This window comes from Nuphar pumila, chromosome 1 (genome assembly GCF_984573655.1).
Source record: "Nuphar pumila chromosome 1, dmNupPumi1.hap1.1, whole genome shotgun sequence".
NCBI classification, from domain to species: domain Eukaryota; kingdom Viridiplantae; phylum Streptophyta; class Magnoliopsida; order Nymphaeales; family Nymphaeaceae; genus Nuphar; species Nuphar pumila.
This window is the reverse complement of record NC_143249.1, coordinates 145,146,529-145,170,062: the sequence shown is the minus strand read 5'-3', so window position 1 is coordinate 145,170,062 and position 23,534 is coordinate 145,146,529. Positions and strand designations below refer to the sequence as shown.

At 38.2% G+C, this 23,534-nt stretch overlaps 1 protein-coding gene across 2 annotated transcripts in view; it reads left to right on the top strand.

Annotated features, from left to right (window-relative positions):
- The window catches only part of LOC149849201 (glutathione S-transferase 2-like), a 131,309-nt gene that overhangs the window by 29,562 nt on the left and 78,213 nt on the right, over positions 1 to 23,534 (top strand). For both annotated transcript variants that reach the window (XM_089998945.1, XM_089998936.1), the window contains exons 7-8: positions 16,823 to 16,876; positions 17,021 to 17,096. In XM_089998945.1, the coding sequence (XP_089855071.1) occupies positions 16,823 to 16,876; positions 17,021 to 17,096 (130 nt within the window). The remainder of the gene's footprint in view (positions 1 to 16,822; positions 16,877 to 17,020; positions 17,097 to 23,534) is intronic.

Sequence of the window (23,534 nt, the reverse complement as noted above, 5' to 3'; positions counted from 1 at the left end):
GTAGTAAACTCCTTACCTCAAAGAATAAAAAGGGAGTGATTCAATTGCGATCGATAGAAATCATGTCTTTGAATTTCTAGAAACTCTCAAACCAAGATTGAGATGCTTGTTTCAGTCCATAGAGAGCCCAATTTAATTTGCATACATATTCCTTTGAATCTACTTCTGTATATCCTGACGGTTGTTCCATGTATACTTCTTTCTTCAAATCCCCATGAAGAAATGCATTCTTCACATCTAGCTGACTTATTCTCCAACCATAATCGACAGCTAATGAAAGAACAATGCGAATTGTGCCAATTTTCACAACTGGACTAAAGGTTTCATCATAGTCCTGTCCAAACTCTTGAGTGAATCTCTCGGCTATGAGACGAGCTTTGTATCGTTCAACACTTCCATTCGGTTTGTATTTGATCTTGTAGACCCATCGTGAGCCAACAATATTTCTATCTGGAGGTCGAGGGACAACTGTCCATGTTTGACACTGGTACAAAGCTTCCATCTCTTCATTCATGGCTTGAATCCATTTTTTGGAATTAATGGCTTGATGAAAATGTCTAGGCTCGGTCTCTTTCTCAATCTGTGACAAAAATAGCAGAAAATCCATGGTGAAATTCTCATAACTGACCCACTTTTCAATAGGATGCCGAGCTCTTTCAGATCGTCTGATCAGAATAGCTATCGTATTAGAAATTGAAGAAGTAATGTCGTTGGATGGATCAAACATAGGATCTTCTTGTTGAATATCATCCGAAGTCAAGAGTGAGTCCCTTTCTCTTCTCCTATAAACTTGCCCAACAAACTTGTTAATCTCTGGAGGATGTTCTATTTCAAGTTCCTGTATGCCACTGTATCCATCTTGACAGGATGTTCCTTGAGCACAGGAGGAAGAACACTCATCATTGGTTGCAGGAAAGAGCTCTGCACTGAGCCATGGATCATAACATAGAGTATTCATATTGGTTTGGGTGGAAACATATTCTCTATCTCCAAAATCATTCTCATCAAAAATTACATTCCTAGATATCTTAATTCGTCTGTTGTCAGGATCATAACACCTGTACCCTTTGTGGTGATCTGCATATCCGACAAATCTACACTTGGATGCCTTAGCCTGAAACTTGTTTCGTAGAGAAGAGTCAATATGAACATAACACGTGCAGCCAAAATTTTTTAGTTCATCATAATCAGGATGTTTCCCAAATAGGATGAAAAAAGGTGATTCATTTTCTAAAAGCTTCATGGGCAGACGATTAATAATATAAACAGCAGAGTGAAAGGCCTCTGTCCAGAGTCCTATGGGAGTATGACTTCCGTGCATCATGCTCATAGCGCTTTCCACAATGTGACTGTGTTTCCGTTCTGCAACTCCATTCTGTTGGGGTGTATGCGGGCAAGATACTCTACGATTTATCCCATTATCTTGGAGATAATTGATAAAATCCCTGGAGGAGTATTCCCCCCACCATCACATTGGAAATGTAGAGTATTACAAGAAAATTGAGTTTTGACAAATGTATGAAAACAACGAAAAATAGAAAAAACTTCCGATTTATTCTTCATGAAATATATCCAAGTGAAGCGAGAGGAATTATCAATAAAAATAACATAATATTTGCTGCCAGAATTAGAAGGATTAGGGGCAAGTCCCCATACATCGGAACAGACGATTTCAAAAGGCCTTGAAGCTCTTTCATTTATTGAATGAAAAGGAAGAACATGACTCTTACACATTTGACAACTTGAACACATTTTATTATCTGGTCTAGGAATCAGGCCAGACTCAGGAATAAGACCATCAGATACGAGTCGCTCAACGAAGACTCGACCACAATAACCAAGACGCAAATGCCAAAAATCAGGCTTATTACATTTATTTGAAGATTGCAAATTGAACACATGAATATGCTTTGACGACATAGACTGAGGAGATGACTTCAAGGTAGGTCGAACACAAGTAGAAGGGTCCTCCTGGAGGACATACATATTTCCCCGGCGTTCTCGTGTAGCGAACGTCTTCTTCGTTTGTAGATCCTTGACATAAACAAAAGACGAAGTAAATTCAACAGAAGAATTGGTATGATCAATAAGCTTAGAGACATAAACAATATTTTTTGTAATATTTGGGGCATGAAGAACATTGGAAAGATGAAGTGGGGATTTAGGCAAGGGGATAAAAACATTTCCAATGTGGGTGATAGGGTGGTGTGACCCGTCTCCAGTGACGATGTTACTTTTTCCATAATAAGGAGTTAAAGTAGAGAATTTACCCGCATTACCTGTGACATGAGTAGCTGCCCCTGAATCAATGTACCAGACTCCTTTATCATCGCGTTTCAGATCAAGTTCAGACAATGCAGCCAAAAAAAGCTCTTTCACATCGCCACCAAACTTTGAAGGGTTCTCCTTTCGTCCTGATGAGCTCTCACCCTTTTGGAACTTTCCTTTGTTCTGTGGATTGTGCCAACAGTTGGCTTTGACGTGACCTCGCTTGTTACAGAGATAACAGGTGGGCACGTTTTTCAGATTATAAGGAGAGGCATTCGGGGTGGGTAGTAACCCACGCCCCCCTGGAGTACCTCGTCCTCGTCCTTTGCCTGCACCAAAATGACTATCACCGCGTCCCTGGCCAAAGGAAACACTAGTAGCAAGAACCTGTCCACCAGTGTCATGTGACACCCCTTTAAGGTCATCTCATATTGAAGGAGTTTCGCTTGCAAGTCTTCAAACAATGGTAAGCTGGGTAGACATAACAATGAGGTCGAAAGAACATGGAATTCCGATCCTAATCCATTCAAGGCTTGCCTGACTTTATCTTTGTTTGTCACTTCATACCCGACAACAGCTAGTTGATCGCTTATGTTCTTGACCTTGTTCAAGTATTCCATGACAGACATGGAACCCTTAGTGAGGAGTTGAAATTCACGCTGAAGAAAGGAAATTGTAGCCTCTGAAATCTGAGAATATGTCTTCACTAGCCGGTCCCATAATTCTTTTGCTGAGCACTCATCTGGAATTCCCACCAATACTTCTTGAGAGATAGTGGAGATAAGGAAAGCAACTGCAGCTTGATCACACTTCATCCAATTTTCATATTGGGGATTTGGTATTCGTTGTATAGAATCAACCTCATTTCCATTCTTAGTTTCTTGTATGGTAAATTCTGGAGGGGCTGAAATTGATCCATTTAAATGTTCAGAAAGACCTTGACTTTTAATGAATAGAAAAATTTGTCTCTTCCAAATCAAGAAATTGAAATTGGTAAGTTTTTCAGAAATGAGTTGCCAAGAAAGTTGGATGAGAGAAAAGTTTGAGAAGAAGAAGAATCCAAGACTTAGCACAAGAAAAAGAATATTATTGGCGTGTGCAATCAGTATATAAATGTAGCATTTTTTTTAAACAGTAGATAGCTGAGAATTCAGCGTGAATCTGATTATCAGAACTGATACCCGGATTATCAGGTCTAATCTGATTTGATAAAAGAAGTTAAGACTTTTCCTTCCTTTTTTTTGAAAAATATATAAAAATTGCACACAACAATAATAAAGCAGAAATAAAAGGAATATCGCTGATGTACAGATCTGTGAGCAGCCGATAAAACACAAATATGTGAAATTGAATGGAAATGGAAGAGACAAATCTGATGTACAGATCTGGAGCAACCGATAAAACACCAAAAGATATCGTGAAAGCAAAGAAATCGAAAAGGCTGATTTGGTACAAATCCAAATCAGTTCGAGAGATATACTGGGGAAGATGGAAGAACAGATTGAAGGAAGAAGTGGGTGGGGCTAAAAAAAAATATCGTGAAACTGATTTGGGTTAGAACAAAATGAAGGAAGAAGTGGGTGTGGCTAAAAAAATATCGTGAAACTGATTTGGGTTAGAACAGATTGAAGGAAGAAGTGGGTGGGGCTAAAAAAATATCGTGCAAATTGATTTGGCCCAAACCCAAATCAGTTTCAGCCTATGTCACAGGGATTCGGCTAGCAGGGTGCCGCACCCGCGTCGACGCGACTCGACGCGGGTGCGGGTGCGGTCAACCCGATCCTGGGTGCTTTGACCGCTCATTAAGGTCCATTTTTTTTTTTGGATTTTTTTTTTTAAAATTTGCCCAAATGGGCTGCAAATTTTTTTTAAACAAATTATGCTGACAGCAGCTGTCTGTCAGCTGCAGCAGCTGTCTGTCAGCAACTGACAGCTGCAAAATTTGAAAAAAAACCCCGCCTGTTCCCCCGCCCCCTTTATATATATATTACATTTTTGCCCCTGCCGCACCCCCGCATTTGGGTTTTTTGGAAGTGCCGAATCCCCGCACCCGCACCCGCACTCGCGCCCGCACCCGCACCCGCACCCATGTGACATAGGTTTCAACAATCAAATTTAATGTAAAGAGATGTGAAGATGGAGGAACAGATTGAAGGAAGAAGTACCTGGGGCTCGTATTCCAGTAGATGAACAGATTGAAGGAAGATCTGGGCTCGTGATCGTGTTGCAGCAACCACACCGAATAAGGAAAGAGAGGAAGGAAGATCTTGTATGGACGTACCTGTGTAGAAGAATTTCGGCCCTTGGATCAGACGTGCTCTGATACCATGTAAGTTTTCTCTAGAGCCTGCGAACGAGAAACTAAGAGAAGAAAGAGAGACAGGCTGCAATGAGTCACGATTTCTTATTATCAGAAATTGTGACCTATTTCATTAATATATAGGCAAAAGCCCCAATATATAGCATTTACAATAACCCTGATAAGCTGGGGTTATTTATAAGTATGCCATTACATACAAATAGTTTGGATCCGGATCCGGATCCGGATCCAAATTGTAAATACAAAACACATATACTACACTGTCTAATACCATCCACCGCCCAGACAGCCGCCTGGAGATAACTGCCCCAAGTGCAAGAGGCATCATGTAGGACAATCTTGTCCGCGGGACACTGGCGGATGCCTGTATTGTGGCAAGATGGGCCATTTCATACGCGACTGCCGAAAGAAAGCAACAGATGACCTCAAGCGAACCGACAATGAATCTCAGCCTCCTCGACCACCTCATCAGCAGCAACAACGAGCACAATCAAGAAGTGTCAGGGAGCCGGGTCGAGTTTATGCAGCCACGGTCGAACATTTGACAAAAGGGGATCTTGTTCAAGGTACCATTCTTGTTGCTGGTCAAGCAACTTTTGCACTCTTTGATTGTGGTGCCACACACTCGTTTGTTTCAGAAAAATTCGTAGAATAATTGCATATGTAAAACCTCTTGACAATGTTTTAGACGTGTATAACCCCGTTGGGAAGAACACAGTTTGCGTCAATTACATACCTGAATTGGACATAGTTGTGGCAGAGCGACACTTGCCTGCTTGTGCCATCTTGCTTGAGATGACAAAATTTGACGTCATCCTAGGCATGGATTGGTTGCACAAGTATCATGCCAAGATATTTTGTCGTGATGGCAAAATCGTTTTATCACCTCCAGGCTTTCCGAGAGTAGAATTCAGAATTCCCAGACTTGTATGAGCAAGTCGGATGATCTCGGCGCTAAAGGCGCAGAACTTCTTGCGGAAGGAATACAGTGCCTTTTTGGTTAGTGTTATTCAATCAGATCCAATGCCTATTCCCATCAGTGAGCTGGATGTTGTTTGCGATTATCCCAACGTTTTTCCTAAAGAAGTATCGGGACTTTTGCTGTCTCGTGAGGTAGAATTCAATATTGAATTGCTACCAGGTACGACGCCAATCTCTAAAGCACCTTACAGGATGGCGCCAACTGAGCTTGAGGAGTTCAAGAAGCAGTTGCAGGAGTTGTTGGATCAGGGATTCATTCGCCCAAGCGTATCTCCTTGGGGAGCTCCTGTGCTTTTCGTGAAGAAGAAGGACGGGACCTTGCGTCTGTGCATCGACTACTCAACCAGGCCACGATAAAAAACAAGTACCCATTGCCGCGTATCGAAGACTTGTTCGATCAGTTACAGAAGGCTGAAGTTTTCTCGAAAATCGACCTTAGGTCTGGATACCATTAACTCAGAATTAGGAATGATGATATTCCTAAGATGGCTTTTCGGACGAGATACGAGCATTACGAGTTCACAGTCATGCCGCTCAGACTGACCAATGCCCCAACAACTTTCATAGACTTAATGAATAGGGTGTTCAAGCCATTTTTGGACACCTTCGTGATCGTGTTCATCGACGACATCTTGGTGTACTCAGAAAGTCGAGAGCAACATCGGGAACACCTAACCATCGTGTTGGAGACCCTGCGAAAGGAACGTTTGTATGCCAAGTTCTCTAAATGTGAATTCTGGCTCGAGGAAGTCATGTTTCTGGGACACGTTATTTCTAAGGAAGGAGTGTCCGTGGACCCTGCAAAGGTTGAGGCTGTACTCAGTTGGCAGCAACCAAAGAACGCACGTGATATCAGGAGTTTTCTTGGACTAGCGGGTTACTACAGGAGATTCATTCAGGATTTTTCAAAAATTGCGTTACCCTTGACGAAGTTACTGAAGAAAGAGGCCAGATTCTTATGGGACGAGAAGTGCGAGACGAGTTTTCAGTTATTGAAGGAGCGACTTGCCAGTGCTCCTATTTTGACCTTACCTTCTGGTAAAGGCGGATTCGTGATTTATACTCATGCCTCTGGGTCAGGCCTAGGGGCCGTGCTGATGCAGAATGAGAAAATCATCGCTTACGCCTCTCAGCAACTTAAAATTCACGAGAAGAACTACCCAACTCATGATTTAGAGTTAACTGCGGTGGTGTTCGCACTAAAGATATGGCGACGCTACTTGTATGAGGAGCAATTTGAAGCATTCACCGATCATAACAGCCTTAAGTATCTATTTTCGCAGAAAGAATTGAACATGAGGCAACGACGTTGACTAGAATTTATCAAGGATTACGACTTCACCCTCTCCTACCACCCAGGAAAGGCGAACGTTGTGGCTGATGCCCTCAGTCGCAAAGCACCGAAAGTTTCGATTAATGCCTTATTTGCTGGATGGAGGTTGGTCGAAGACCTAGCCTCTTGGGAACCTTTCGCAATCACTCAAGGTTCAATCGGTTTATCCCACCTTGTTGCACAACCTGAGCTACTAGCGAGGATCATCAATGGGCAGAAAACAGATGCACGCTACGAGAAGTTGAATGCTCAAGCGATACTGACAGATACACCTTTTCGTTTGAAGGAGGATAGAAGCATATGGTTGAAGGAACGCCTTTGGGTTCCTGATGACCCGGTCTTACGAGATGAAATTCTTGCGGAAGCCCACAAGTTTAGATACACCATTCACCCTAACAGCACGAAGATGTTCAAGGACCTACAACGGAGTTATTGGTGGAACGGAATGAAACGAGACGTGGCTGAGTATGTCTTGAAGTGTTTGACGTGTCAACAGATCAAGATCGAGCACCAGAGACCCGGTGGGGTCATGCAGCAGATAGAGATCTCTCTATGGAAGTGGGAAGATGTTACCATGAACTTCATAGTCGGCCTACCGAGGACGCGAAGGAAGCATGACACGATTTGGGTGATTGTCGATAGATTCACCAAGTCTGCTCACTTCTTACCTATCCGTCTCAATCAATCGTTGAATAGTTTCGTTGATCTCTATGTTAGAGAGATTGTGAGACTGCACGGTGTTCCAGTCTCTATTATCTGCGATCGTGATCTTAGATTCACTTCAAGGTTTTGGGGGCAACTTCAGCTGGCTTTGGGCACAAAGTTGAAGTTCAGTACTGCGTTTCACCCTTAGATTGACGGGCAGTCGGAACGTACGATTCAGACCTTGGAAGACATGCTTCGAGCTTGTATGATGGACTGGAAGGGAGAGTGGGATTCCCACATCAGTCTGGCGGAATTCGCGTATAACAACAACTATCATGCGAGCATCGAGATGGCCCCATACGAAGCTTTGTATAGGAGGCCGTGTTCATCACCTGTTTACTGGGACGAGGTTGGCGAACGAAGATTAGATGCACCTATAGTTTTGCAACACTATACTCAACAAGTGCAAATGATTCGTGAACGACTCCGTACCCCTCAGAGTCTGCAGAAAAGCTATGCAGATAGACGCCGATGAGAGCTTACCTTCGAAATTGGCGAGATAGTTTTTATTAAGGTATCTCCGACGAAGAGCGTATTTCGGTTCGGGAAGAAGGGAAAGCTAAGTCCTAGATATGTTGGACCGTTCGAAATCCTGGAGCGGATTGGAGAAACAGCTTATCGCGTGGCGTTACCTCCTCAATACGCTCTGATCCATAATGTTTTTCACGTATCCATGTTGAGGAAATACGTTCACGATCCATCGCACATCATTCATTACGACGATGTGGACATTAGGGGGGACTTGACATTCGAAGAAAGACCAGTGGGGATCGTAGATCGTCGTAACCAAGTGCTAAGATCCTAGACCATTTCCTTTCTAAAGGTTCGGTGGCAACATCATGGAATTAACGAATGTACTTGGGAACCTGAGAGCGATATCAGGGAAAAATATTCTGACCTGTATTTTGAATCCTGAAGGCAATAAACATATTTCACGGACGAAATTCTTTTAAGAGGGGTAGGATGTAAAACCCATAGTTAAATTTTTTTTTTTAATTGTATCGGACCCGGGCCCATCCTCGATAGGGTTATCCTCTTCCCGAGCCCCCCCCCCCCACCACCACCATCGTTTTTGGGAGGATAAGGGAAACCCATCGGGGTTTCCCCATTCATCCCCCCCCCCCCCCAGGCCTTTAAGAACAGCGTAGGAGGGCGAGGGGAGGCACGCCTCCCTCTCGAAGCCCTTCGCTCCCATCGCGCCGACCTCCTCCTTCTCTGCGCACAGCACCAACGCCGATCACCACCGTCGCTGCGACCGACGCCGATAGACGACGTTGACCACTGCCGTCGATCTCCTCTCAGGTACGCCCTCTTCACCTCCCTCTTCACCCACCTCTTTGTCACCTCGCCGGGAGGCCGACAGGTGGCGCACAGCCCCTGCCGCGCCGTCTCGCCTCCCCTGTGCCCATCGGAGGCCTGACAGGTGGCCTACGAGGCCCCTGTCGTCCCCTTTTCCCTCTGGGGGTTCGCTGGAGTGCCGGCAGGGGACTAATGGCCCTTGCGACACCCCCCCTCTCCCCTGTGGGTGATTGGGCGACCGACGGGAGGTTGGTTGCCCCCCTGTCACCCCCGTCCCGATCTCTCTCTCTCTCTCTGTCGGCAGGGATTGGCCCCCTGCCGCCTCTCGGCTGTCGGCAGGGGCTGGCCCCTGCCACCTTATTGCCGTCGGCAGGGGGGCTCGCCCCCTGTCGTCTCGTGGCTGTTGGCAGGGGCGCCCCTGCCGCTTCGATGCTGTCGGCAGGGGCTCAACCCTTGCCGCTTCGTTGCTGTCGGCAGGGGCTGGCCCCCTGCCGTCTCGTTGCTGTCGGCAGGGGCTCAGCCCCTGCCGCCTCGCTGCTGTCGGCAGGAGTTGCCCCCCTGTCGTCTCGTTGCTGTCGGCAGGGGTTCGCCCCCTGTCGCTTTTCTGATTTCGGCCAACAGGGGCACACCCCTGCTGCCTCTCTCTTTTTCGATCGATAGGCCCAGGGAGATGCCCTGCCTGACTTTCTATTTCTCCGCATGATAAATAATGTAGCGTTGGATACTCACACTTTTGCAGACTTCGCATCGAACCCCACTCTGGCTTCGCGGCCTGAGCCTCGTATCTTCTACACCCGTAGACGCATGCAGCTGCACGACATCCCGAGGTAGGAGAAAGTCGCACCAGGATTTTGGATAAATAAAATAAAATATAAGACTTCTGAGATAAAATAGTTATTTTACATACCTGCTTATCTGAAAAAGTATTTAACTTATGATTGTCTGGTCAATGTTTTCCTCGTTCTTATTCTTTGAAATTGCATGCTTAATATAAACTCTATGGGTAGACTCATTCTAGAGAGAATCGAATAGTTTAATTGACATACATGCTTACCTGTAGGATTACTTCACTTGTGATTGTCTGTTCTGCGTTTTCTCATTCTTATTCTTTTAAAATTGGATACTTAATGTAAACTTTGTGAATAGACTCATTTCTGGAGAGAAACCCACTGCAATTGCTATTGTAACCGAACCTTAAGACATGTACGTTATAAATTTTACGAGAGGTCATGGAGTACCTTGAAGTGGGAAATCAACACTTTATTGATATATATGAGATAATGTCGGCCTCCACATGCCAATTGCTCAAAGAGCAATACATGTCATGTATGAACCAAATGAATCATAAAACATTAATTGTTACCCTCTCATCGTAATCGTACCTCTAGGAAGGTACGATCGTACTTTTTGGACAAGTACATCCGATGTGTGTTACGATGGTTGGATGATGAGGTTGTAGCAACCTCGAGGCTTGCATTTAGCAAAATGCTGAGATCACATAAATGGTGACAACTCGATCGTACTTTCCTTGTGATTTTTGCATATGAATGCATCGATAATCAAATTGATCATCCTGGGCTGTGTGAGCCTTGAGCATGAGATGCTCTTTGTTTTAGTTGTTCTATGCATTGCAAAAATCAAACGTGATATTATTGTTCTATGGCACTGTCCTATGTTGCCACGGGCATGTGGTCTCGTGAAGAGCTTCACATGTTGAGTTGCGAGCTTATATTGCTAATCATTGCTAATCCTCTATGTTGAATTGCAATTAATCTCAAAATAAAAGAAATTAAGGAACAATGAAGTTTATGTCTCCTTGATATCCCTTCTACAGCGTGAGAATCTTGGACATTGCGGTTTTGGGGAAATTGTGAGGATACTAAAACTCCGTGAGCATTGTTGTGCCTATTAACCCAATATTGAGGTTCTTCTTCTGGCCAAAGTTTTAGGGAGAGTCCGCCACTTTGCCTGGGGGTGGTGTGTAGACATAACTATTATTTTGGTATACCAAGAAAGTGACACTTGTGGATTTAGATGTCCCTGGTGTCCCCGACATTAGATTTAAATGTCTAATGTTTCAAAGAGTATTTCGGTCGAGGGCTAAGTCTGGAACCCAGTAATAAAATATAAATTGTGTACTAAGCTACCTTGGGAAACTAACTTGACCTCGGGGATTTTACCCGTTTGTTGTATCCGCGGGCAACAATAATTAAAAAGAGGAACTTAAATTGTGTGTACATAGTAGGGACATGCATATGAAAAGAAAATTCTAATAAGAGGTAATAATTTACTCATACTTTGCACTGAAACCATGCATATTCTTGCTATGCATTAGATCATGCATGTTTACTTGTTCTCTTTACTGTTAAATGTTGATGAATGCTTAATGTTGTTCCCTAATGCATGTTAAATAATTGTATTGCTTAAAATGTGATCTCTGTTACTTATTAAATGTTTCCTCATGCTTAATAATTGTTCTCTATTTCATGAATGCTTAATTTAATTATGTATTTGTCATAATTGCATTCCTCTAAGTTATTGCATGAACTCCTATCTGTATTCTTTATGCTCATTCGATTCATTAGAGGGATTCGTACGCAAATTTTTTTGGATTCCTGACACCCTATTTTTGTGGTTTTTCGCAGCCGCAGAGGATCAATGAAACGACTCGTTTAAGGGAAAGCTACGAGTACTACACGTTTGCTAGACAACTTCACAGAGGAACAACGTGGCTCAACTTTTCTTTACTTTTCCTTTACATTTAATTATTCATGCACAATGAATTTTCTTATGCAATTGTCTCGAAACTCATCAATTATTCAATAAAAGTTTGGTTTGTTTTGGTATAGATGATAAATGTAAGATCCCTTATTGTAGGTTGTGTTATCCAATGGTGAGTGAAACTGTAAGGCCCTGGGTCTCTGGGAATTTTCCGCAATGGTTCTTTAAAAAAAAAATTCTGCATTTTCAAGGGGTATGAGTTGGGGTCGTTAAATGTTTGATATCAAAGCCACCACAAAATCTTACACTTTTATCATCTTTTTAGCATCAAGTTTTTCATTTTGGTGAGTCATGTTCTAAATTGTGAGCAAGTCGTGCCTCGTACTCCAGAGAAGTCTCCTTTATTGGTAAGGCCATTTAATACTTTTATTTAAGTATTAAATCTCTTATGCTTATATGCATTCATGGTTAATTCTCTTTTTGTGGTTATTAAGAATCTTGATGTAATTGTATGAAAAGATGTGCTCAGGATCAACCATAAAGGGGGTAGGACCGATAAGGGTCTAAATTTTTGCGAAAAATATGTACGTTGTAGATGTCATATGCACGCAGAGGTGCTCTGTCTTCCACTGGTGCTCCTGCGAACTGGCAAGAGCAGAAGGATTTCATGATGGATGCCATCCACACCCTGACCGAGACAATGACGACACAGGCAGCGCAGACAACACAAGCCATGCAGGCAGCACAGGCTGCCCAGACAGCTGCGCGTGACCCTGTTATCTTACATCATTAAACATTGATTAGATTTTATCTCATTTTGTTTAGATTAACTCTCCCTAATGAAAAGTCATTTTCAAAATCTGTAAAAAGAGTTTTTTTTTTCATTTTATGTCTAGTTTATCTCAGTCAATTTTCATAATTTTTCATGCTCATTTGCCATCTCAATATAGCTAAATAACAGATTCATTTCCTGAGATGGAACAGTGACTTACCGAAGTCACTATTTCCAAACCAGGATTGATTTTTCATTCCTATAAATTGGAATTGTTTCTTGTTTATGTTGAGCAACTTCTCCCACAAATTTGGGAGAAATTGAGTCGGTTTAGCCTCTGAAACATCCAAAATACAGCAACTTGTCTGCTAAAATCCAATTTCCTGCTTCTGAAATTAATGTTCTGATGTTTCATTTATATCTCAAGATTTAAAAGTGATTTTGAAGTTCTGTAAAAGAGAGATGTTTTTTTGATGTGTTATGAATCCATGTATTGATTTTCAGCTCAATTTGAGTTATTTTAGACCTTTATTCACCCGAAATACTCTGACAGGATCTCTTTGTAAATCCTGATTCTGCAAATTCCTGTTTTAATTGGATAAAACCCCCTAATTTAGGTTTTTCTCCAATCTTTTCTTTAATTTTTCAATTCTATGTTTCTAAGGTTGTTAGGAATCTCCATATTAATTTTCATATATTTCCATAGTAATTTGACATCTCATTCATTGCATTTTTCAAAACCGGTTTTATAAAAAGCATTATTTTGGTTAAAATGAAGTTAAATTAGGCATTTTAACATTTAAAAATCCAATTTTCAAATATAATTCATATATTTAACAAATTAAAAAATGTTTTTATTAAATTAGAATGCCTTAGCTTTATTTTACCAAATTTTAGAGTTTATTTGCTTTTATTTCAATGATTTTCAATATCTATTTTATAAAATCCTCATTTTCAAAGTTAAATTCATTTTAAATTCAAATTTTAAAATGGATTTACATATTTCAAAACTCAATTTCGAAAATTTAGAACTCCAAAATACATTTTCAAATGCTTTTGTAAAGTCATACATCATTTGCATTTATTTTGTTTAATTTTTCTTTATTTCTGAGGCATAAAAGGCTATTTTTGGTTATTTTTCTTCAATTTTTCAATAATTGAAGGAAAATCCATAAAAGCCTACATTTATTTTTAACAAGTTTGCTCATTTTGCAGGAATTTTTATTAGGCTCGCTTTACTATATGGTATAGAATGTTGGGCTGCCAAGAGACATCATATTCAAAAAATGAGTGTATCTAAGATGCGTATGCTTAGATGGATTTGTGGAAATACAATAAAAGATAAGATTCGTAACGAGGAGATACGTAAGAAGGTAGACATTGCATTCATTGAAAATAAGATGAGAGAGAATCGTTTACGGTGGTTTGGACATATTCGGCGAAGGCCTAATGATACTCCAGTTAGAAGGATGGAGAAATGAGAAAATATATTAGTTAAAAGAGGTCGGGGTAGGCCTAAGAAGACTTGGATGGAGATGATAGGAAAGGATATGAATGCTTTGAACCTCACCGAGGACATGGCATTGGATAGAAACAATTGGAGGAGAAAGATTCATGTGGAAGTCCCAGAATGATTTTCTTTTTTGGTTCATATCGCCGACCCCAATTGTTTTGGGATGAAGGCGTAGTAGTTGTTGTTGTTGTTTTTTCAATTATTGTATTAATTCAAGGATTGTAATAAATCAATTAATGAGAATTTTACTTTATGCTTAGTTTAGAATGAATGAGCATATTGTTTAATTTTAATTTCCATGATTAATCTGTTTCACTTTATGCTAATTAAAGTTTGTATTTGTGGCCATAGTTAGAATATGAATAATACTTAGAATTATTATTCTTTATTAAGAAAAATTTCGACCTACACTTTTAGTTCATTTTTCAAAAATAATTGTATTTCAAAATTCAAAATTCTTTTCTTTCTTTACTAGAATTTAAATAAAGGTTAATTAAAAATATATTTGTGGCCCTAGTCATGAATATATGAAAAATTAATCTTGTTTTAATTCTATAAAGATACAAAAATCCTCTTTTTTTTTCAAAAATAAAGTTTTAAATCTCAAATGATTTTCAATAAATTTCCTTCAAAAACTTTTTATAAAATAATGCATTCATCATTTAGGATAGATATGCATCATTTCATTTTTCCATTTTTAAAATTATTCAAAACATTTTCAAATTTCAAAGTATATTTTAAGTGATTTTCGAAATCTACTTCAATCCATTTTAAAAAAAAAACTTAAATCTATTTTCAAAAATCAATTTTAAAGTTATTTTCAAAATCACTTCCAAAATTTGAAATTATTTGCAAGTTCAAAGTGTTCTCAAAGTTGTTTTGAAAATCCAAAGCAATCTCAATTTTAACTTCAATTTTCATTTCAATTCCAGATAAAAAATTTAATTTCCAAATTTTGATTTCAATTCTGATGTAATTTAAAAAATTCCAAATCCAATTCTGATTCTAATTCCAATTTCAAATTCGATTCAATTTCAAATTCAACTTTCAAGTTTAGATTTCAAAACAAAATTCAATTTTCAACTCCAATTTTGATTTCAACTTCAATCTCAATTTCAAATTCAATTTTTAAACTTCAATCTCAATTCCAAGTTCAAACTTCAAATTTCACTTTTAATTTCGATCTCAAAATTAAAAAAAAATTCCAAGATTTAATACTTCTGTGTGATTTTGAAATAATTTCAATTCAATTTTAAGATGTTCAAAATAATTCTTCAAAGCATATTTTTCAAGTCAATTTCGAAATTCATTTGGAATGTAATTTTGAAATATTTTCTAAGTACTTTCCAAAACAGAATGACTTCTCAAAGTATGCATCAAAACCATCATCTTCACAAATCATAGCACAAGCATGATTCTATGTGCATTTAGGACTTAAAATAATTTTTTAGGAAAATTTAGGCAAAGCAAAGACATAAATTCGATCCTTAGTTCAATTACCCCTGTTAAAAGCGCCATGAAGGGTTGAACCTTGTACCGACGAGCGAGCTCTGTCTCACAGTTTTCCCGCATTTTAAAAAACGGAGGCGAGTTATTTTCAAATTTTTTTCAAAAGGTCAAGTGGACCTTGCGAGAGTTTTTCTTCCTAAAAAGATTTTTTTTTTGCAACAATCACACCTTGTCATAAAGTGCCAACTCTTCCCAAAGTCTTCTAAGTTCATTATAATATTTGCTCAATGTTCTTCCTCCTAGCTTACATCACACTTTTTTGCCACATTGTTCTTCCTAGACCAGTCCTCCAAGTTTTCATCTGATATCTCCTTTGTGGTTTCTAGGCTCTTGAATGCCTCTCAATTATCGGTTCCATAGATTGCAAAAGCCAAGCCATAATCAAATAGTTTTCACTTTCCCAATCTGCAAAATAATGGTCACTCTCTTTGGGTAATATATCCAAGTTTCTTTCTCACTCCAATGGAAATTCTCACAGACTGAGACCATGCATCAAAGTTCTTACCATTGAACCGAACATTGGTGATTTGAATTAATCGCACCTCCACTTGATTGCTTTTGGTGTCTCCTGCTTTTTTGTTTTTTTTTATCAACCTTATATAGGAGTACATTTTACTCATGCTGATGCCCACTTGTCTTTACAAAAAGTCACTTGAAATCTGCTCATTTCTCCAACAATCATGCACTAGATACTCCACATACTTACAAGACACCCAAACAACACTTGATCTAACCCTTAGATTTGCATATAAACATCAAGGTCAACCGTAATAGGCAAAATACCAAATAGGGACCTCACGTCAGAAAATAGCTTAGAAAATAAAAAACATCACTGAAACATACCGGAAAAGATCGTTAAAGATTAGGAAAAATCTTCTAAAATAAGGTTCTATTGAAACCCCCTAAACCCAAACACAAATCTGCTTCCTTCTAGTGAGTCATGATATGTACAGGTGACGCCACCTTGTACCTTGTCGATTTTTACTTTCTTCTTCTTTGGAACTCCACCTGGGAGCTCTGGTACCATGTATAAAAGGTATCTACATCATGTTGTACACTAAAAAGAGAGGTTAGAGGGAAGGTACCGGAGAAACGAGTATAATAAGGGATAGAGTCGATAGACAATAGAGAGAAAGAGGAGTAGAGGCTGCAGTATCGGTCCCTCTCTCCTATTTTATTAAAAATGTAAGGTAAGTTACAAAATTGTAAAAAATACCCAAAATTCCCTTTAGTCATTTGTTATGGAGACATTTCAACATGTATAACTTTGTCAAAACCATAACTTCATAGCATGGACAAGAAATGACTCCTATTTCTTAATTTGTTTTCCTTGTTATTTAATGGCTTGTTTGAGAAAATTGAGTCATTATTGAACTGTTCTAATCTATTATACTGTTATAGGTTGCAAATGTTGTTAGCTCCAATATTCAACCTCTTCAAAATCTTTCTGTGGTGGTGAGTTTCTTATTTCTCCTTAATATGCTCTTTTTATTTGTTTCCATGTTTCCATATTCTATGATAGAATTTACTTCATGGTTAATGGTAGGACATTCCTTTGGGATGAACTTTTAGTTGTGCCTTATATGTAATTTTTTGCAGAGATATATTGAGGAAAAGATTGGTTCTGATGAAAAAATTGCTTGGATCCAAAAGCACATAGGAAAGGGTTTTGCAGGTATGGATGTGCTGCCTCTAAATGTTAAATGCTATCTTCTTGCAGTGTTGTAATTATCATATTGGAACCTGTATCTCATGGGCCAAAGATACAGGTGTATCGTATCATAAGATACGGAAAAGACTCATTTTAAAAATCACATTAAATGAGAAAAATACCAACAAAATCAGGAAAATTCTGGAAAAAATCATAAAATGCAATAGACAAAGAAAAGAAATCAAATATAAGCATTATGAATAATTAAACATATACATGCACTAGTAAAACATCTTCACATGAAATTGGTAACACTGCTAACAACTAACAAAATCTATAAGCATGATTGTTTACTATTAAACAGTCAAATGTTACATAACAAAACAAAAGAGAATACATCCTAATCTATGTTCATTAATCATGATGGAAACAATGGTGCAATGATGGATCCTTTTCTTTTGAGACGTCTTGACCTTTCTCTTCATTTGGCTCTGGACCTATATAAACATTATTTTCATCATTCAGCTCAACCTCCACCTCTACCTGCAGCTGCCTCTAGTCTTCATCATAATTCATAACACCTGACCAGAGTTACCGGAAGCGCCTAGGCAAAAGGGGAAGCGCGCTTCCCCGAAGCGCGCTTCGGAAGCGCGAAACGTCGCGCTTCCGAAGCGTGAGGGGAAGCGTCCCCCTTTTTTGGGAAGCGCGCTTCCCTTTTATGGGAAGCGCGTCCCCCTTTTATGGGAAACGCGCTTCCCATAAATGGGAAGCGCGCTTCCCCCACGCTTCCCCCACGTTTCCCCCACGCTTCCCCCACGCTTCCCCCACGCTTCCCCCTCGCTTCCCCCTCGCTTCCCCCATTTTTTTCATTTTTTTTCGCTTCCCCTCGCTTCCGGTTCGCTTCCGGTTCGCTTCCTAGGTCGTTTCCGAGACGGTTCGGAATTTTCTTCTAAGTGGTCCCACGCTTCCCCGCTTCCTAAATTTTTTAAAGTGCCTCGCTTCCCGCTCCCGCTTCCCGTATCGCTTCCCGCTCCCGCTTCCTCGACTGGTAACTCTGCACCTGACTCTTCTTCTATCTACTCTCCAATGTGTCAACATTGTCAGTGCTGATGGGTCTTAGCCACTCCTATGGCGTCTTCTCAAATTTTTTTGTATTTGTTTGCAATATTCAAATATCAATTATAATACAGGGGTTATACAAATTAAATCAATATCATATTTCTTAATATTACCTTTGACTCAATCTCATGTTGCCAACAAATACAAGATCATTCAATCTTGAGTGCTCCAACCTGTTCCTTTTCTTTGTGTGGATGTGCTCAAAAGAACTCAAATTTCTCACATCTACTTACGGATCAATATATGCTAAGGAAACGTAGATAATGTGGTAGCTTCTCCTCCAAACCTGTTCCACCATTGATCTGAACCATATAAAAGTAAAATATCATGAATTAGCCCTTACAACACAAAAATGGTAATTAAATACAATAACAATAATTTTCAAATGCATACCTGGCTGCAATAAGCTACACAATTGGATTGCTTCCTCCTTCCAAAGTCCTCACTTTGCGTATTCTTGATTAACTCCAAATGAATGTTTTCATGTGCACTAAGATCATTATTTAGAGGCTAAATAGAGTTTAGGATGCCCTTTCTCACTTCTTTGTATTTTATGTATGTGAAGGAGAATCTGATGGCGGGCTTTAAGCTATGTCACATGGATACAACTTTGATGTGATACCGGGATACAACCAATTTTATGAAGTTCCAAAATTTTAACCCTAAAATTTCAGAGAAAACTTTTTTTTTCTTTTTAAAACAACGAAAACAACTTTTTTCTTTGGGTTAAACATTCTTGGCGGGTTACAATACAATCAATTATCATAACTGAATAAAAACGAGAACAATAAGATTTAATTCAATTTCAATAATTTAAAATATATATCAGAGTATTTTGATAACAATAATTATTTTTTCAAAACTATTCCCAAGAAAGGAAAAGACTGGCTCTTGACACCGCCTAAGCATTCCGTATTCGCTCTGCAGTTGCATGTCATAATTTACTTGAAACCCCATAAAATGGGTTAGACTCGTGAAAGCCTGGTAGGAAATAACATACTCGCAATAAATGCACAATATCATAATACATTCGAACACAACCTCATAAATCAATCATGTAACACATATGTTAGTAGACAATAACCATAAAATCATGCTAGCAACAAAATAGAAAGTCAATTTAATGCACATTCATTTATGCTAAGATTTGCATCAATACAGTAAATCATGCACATGCATGAACATTTACCAAATGCATGAACATATACAATATCCATGAACTTACCATTCCCGTGCTGTGAGTCTTTCATGCATGAGTAAATTCTTATCTTCAATTATTAATTTATTTCTTAAATGATGTATGTCATGTTCTATCTATATGCAATTTACAATCTTGTTTCACTTATCAATATCTGTCTATGTGTACAACATAGACTCTCTCAGATAGAGGTACGACCCAGGTTTGTGTTTTCAAGCAATTGTGTTTTATTAACCTGCGTGACGCCCAACTGTGACTACTCCGGAGAGAGAATATAATTTTATAGAGAGAGTTTCCAACTCATGCAACCCGATATATCAGATTTTTCTCATGAGTCTTACCTACTATGCTGCGGATAAATCGTGGTAGTTCTCTCGGTTACGGGTCTTGTGGATGGAAGACAGAAGCAACCTTTCATGCTAAGCCAATATTCCATATAACCGTCAGAACCAAGCTTGCTCTCTTAATAAGCCGCAAGGAAATTAATTTTATTTTTGATATCTTAATTAACTCTCTTGTTAATAGTGCCTATGCAAACGTGCAACCACATTTAGGGTTCATATGCAACAATATTCATGGTACTCAATGCATGCTTTGAATTAGCTTCTACAATAAAATCAATACAATAATGCAATCAATGTGCATGCACATAGTCAAGGTAGGCTAATCATTGATATTTAGGCATGCTCAACTCAATCAATATCATTCATTTAATATGCATATCAGTCAAATATTCCATTTAAGTAACAACAAAAATGCTGCAAAATGTAAAATACAACCCGACATTAACACGTCATACTGGGCAATTTAGATCACTGTTAATGCGATTTTGGAAAACACACAAAAAATAACAAGGACCAAATTTAACTCTCAAACTTTTATTGGAATTGTCACATCATCTTAAGAACATAGTATAAGAAACAAAATTGCAAAATTCATTGTAATAAAATCAGGAAAATTCTGGGACTAAACCTTATTTAGAACAAATATCAGACAGTTCATGTCAACTGCATAAATTTATTCCAGTTTGAGGAATTTCTTAAGATTTACAGAAAAATCTTTTGACAAAATACTTTTTACAAAATCTTGTTATACGTGTTACCTTTCACCCAGATTTTTCACAATTTATTTTGATCTGTTTTGATTAGGGTTTTAAAGCTTTCAAAATCTTGGTCAGAACTGTCCTGCTGATAGGGCAAAAAATTTGTACTCTATTGCAATGGACATTTCAACCTCAAAATTGAACCAAACGAGACACAACAAGATTTAAATTTAAGCCCTAGATGTGTAGAACACTTGAATATTTTTTATTTTTATTTATTAACCTCGTTTTCATAGAGATCAATTTTTTTCTGAGACTGGTCCGAACAAAAAACGGGGACAGAATAACTAAGATCCAAATTCATGCAAGATCTATTAAACAAAAATAATAATCATGGAGAAACTTATACAATCACGATTTTTGGATGCTCTAAACACATTTACAATATCATACAACACATTTTTGATCATATTTATGCTAATTTTGCTAAAACATTAACAAACATAATCCAAAAATCACAAAACCTTCATGACATATCTCAAATACAATTTCATCTATGCAAGAATCATAAGAGACATAAAAATAACATAGAATCATGAATTATTTATACAATAACATGTTTAATCATGTTATACATGTTCAAATCTACTATATATAATCATATTAACTTTCTTTGTCATAAAACATCAAAGCCCTAAAACATTTTTGGTAAAACCATTTTAAAAAGATTTTTGCATATTTTTAACCAAGATTTATGCAAGAAACATATTTATAGCATCAAGATCCATGAAAAAACACTCCACAACATCCTTCTATATTTATTATACATGCTAAATAATTCAATAAAATATAGATCTAACTATCCACTCGATTTTTGTTTTTTGGGGTTTCAAAACTAGCCTTTTTCAAATCATTTTCTCAAAATCGATTTTTTAAAACACTATTTTGGGTTTTCAAAAATCTTTTCATGTATATCTAATAGCCATAGATGTTCTAGGCATAGATTATATGAAGATCCAATCCCTTGATAAATAAGAGGCTATGATAATGCATCCCGAAATCGATCATCATAAAAGTAGAGATTCCCTACCGAAAATGCGCTTTCCGCAACGACACCGTCTCTTTTTCCTCCACTCGTACCTCGTTCCGGGCTGGATTAGACCTTCACCAAGGTGGTTTCAGGTCTCTAATAGAGGTATGGACTTTCCTAATGGCTTGAAGGAAGGAGATATGAGGAACAAGAAGAAAGAAATGCACTTCGAGAGAGAGAGAGAGAGAGAGAGAGAGAGAGAGAGAGAACTAATAATCCTCTTCATGAGGACCTCTATTTATAGATGGGCTTAGGCAAGAGTCTCATATCTAATATATGAGGTTAATATCTATTAATCTCCTTTATTAATAAAATAAGAAAATAAATTATGTGTCATAACTTATTAAATTTCGAAATTGATTAAGATAGAGAAGAAAGGTGGGGTATTCTTACCCTTGCTTGGGCTCTAGTGACATGGTAACCTTCCGAGAGGCCTACAGATCCAAAGACTCAACATAATTTGACGTTTAAATAGTCGATTTGATAACCGTCGAAACATAGGCTATCGTGGTGGTCTTAGATTTAATCATACGCACACGGATCAACAATAAAATTTAGTCGATGCCGAAAAACGTTGATTTTTGACGTACAATTAGGCATGAATTTCTGTCGATGATAAAACACTTAAATTAACATCAATTTGGACGTGTAGATAGTCGATTTTGATGCCATCGAAATAGGAACGTCAAGGTCTACTCCGATTTAATAGGTAAGGCACCGATCGACCAAAATTTCTGTAGAAACAATAATAATGTTGTTTGAAGCGTCTGTTCCTATGGGTTCAATCCAATGATATTAGATAAAAAAAACCTGAGTTATATCCAATCCATCCATAATTAGATCCAAATGTCATGGATTATATCCAACCTAATTGGGCTAGATCCAATTATCATGAGTTAAATCCACTACCTAATATAAGGCTCAAATCCATATTAGACCTGAATGCTAAGATTTTGATCCAAGTCCAATATCCATAATCTAAATATATACAAATCATTTACTTTCTTGTTTAGTCCATATATTTTAAATTTTACAATTATTCTTGCAATGTTCTTCGTAACTTGAGACTTAATTTCATAATAATTCGAAATCAAGAAAATCAAGAAAATCAAGAAATTCAAGAATTTCAATAAAACTAAGAAATTGCACTCACGTAGATCAAGTTCATCATTTATTCATTTTAATTACCAAAGAAAAATCTCGGGTTTTACATTTCTAATATGACTTGTATATAAAGGGATACAAAACGGGAGTCAAAATAGAGTGTCCATCTGACATAGGGTTTAAGTAACAAATAATAACATGAATGTCTTGATGGAGCTGTCCAATCTATCTCTTGTCAATCACCTTCCAAATTGGCATATAATATTTTTTATTACCGTTCAAACTCTCCAAACTGCTCTATTGCCCTATCTATATCATCATACAAGTAGGGAATAACTTGTTCTTTTATCACTATCCATTCTGTAATATCTCGTAAAATTTTGCCAAGTTATATATTAATAAACAAAATATTTTATTCATGCTACTTAGATTAATGCCAATCTCTCTCTCTCTCTATATATATATATATATTGGCTGAGACCTATATATATACATATATAGGGGCTGACGTCTATATGGATTTGGACACGGTCCAGAATCAATTGGCTGAGACCTATATATATATATATATATTCATATATAGGGGTTGACATCTATATGGATCTGGACATGGGTCATGGGTCCACCAGCCAAGACTCATAGTTTGTCCATAATAGGATAATTTGATCTTTAAAATAAATAACAAATTTAAAACTTATGATAAATAAAGTATATACCTATATATAAATATATGTATTTAAAGAAGGTAGAATAATGAGTTCTATTTCTATAAGGAAATAAAACTCTATTTTAATTAAGATGGGACGTCCCCTCTATAAGAGTCCCTCTTGCTTTATAAAAAGGGTTGAGCCTCTCTCTCTCAGAACATCAATTCTAGAAAGAGAGAGAGAGGGCTAAACTGAAAAAGGA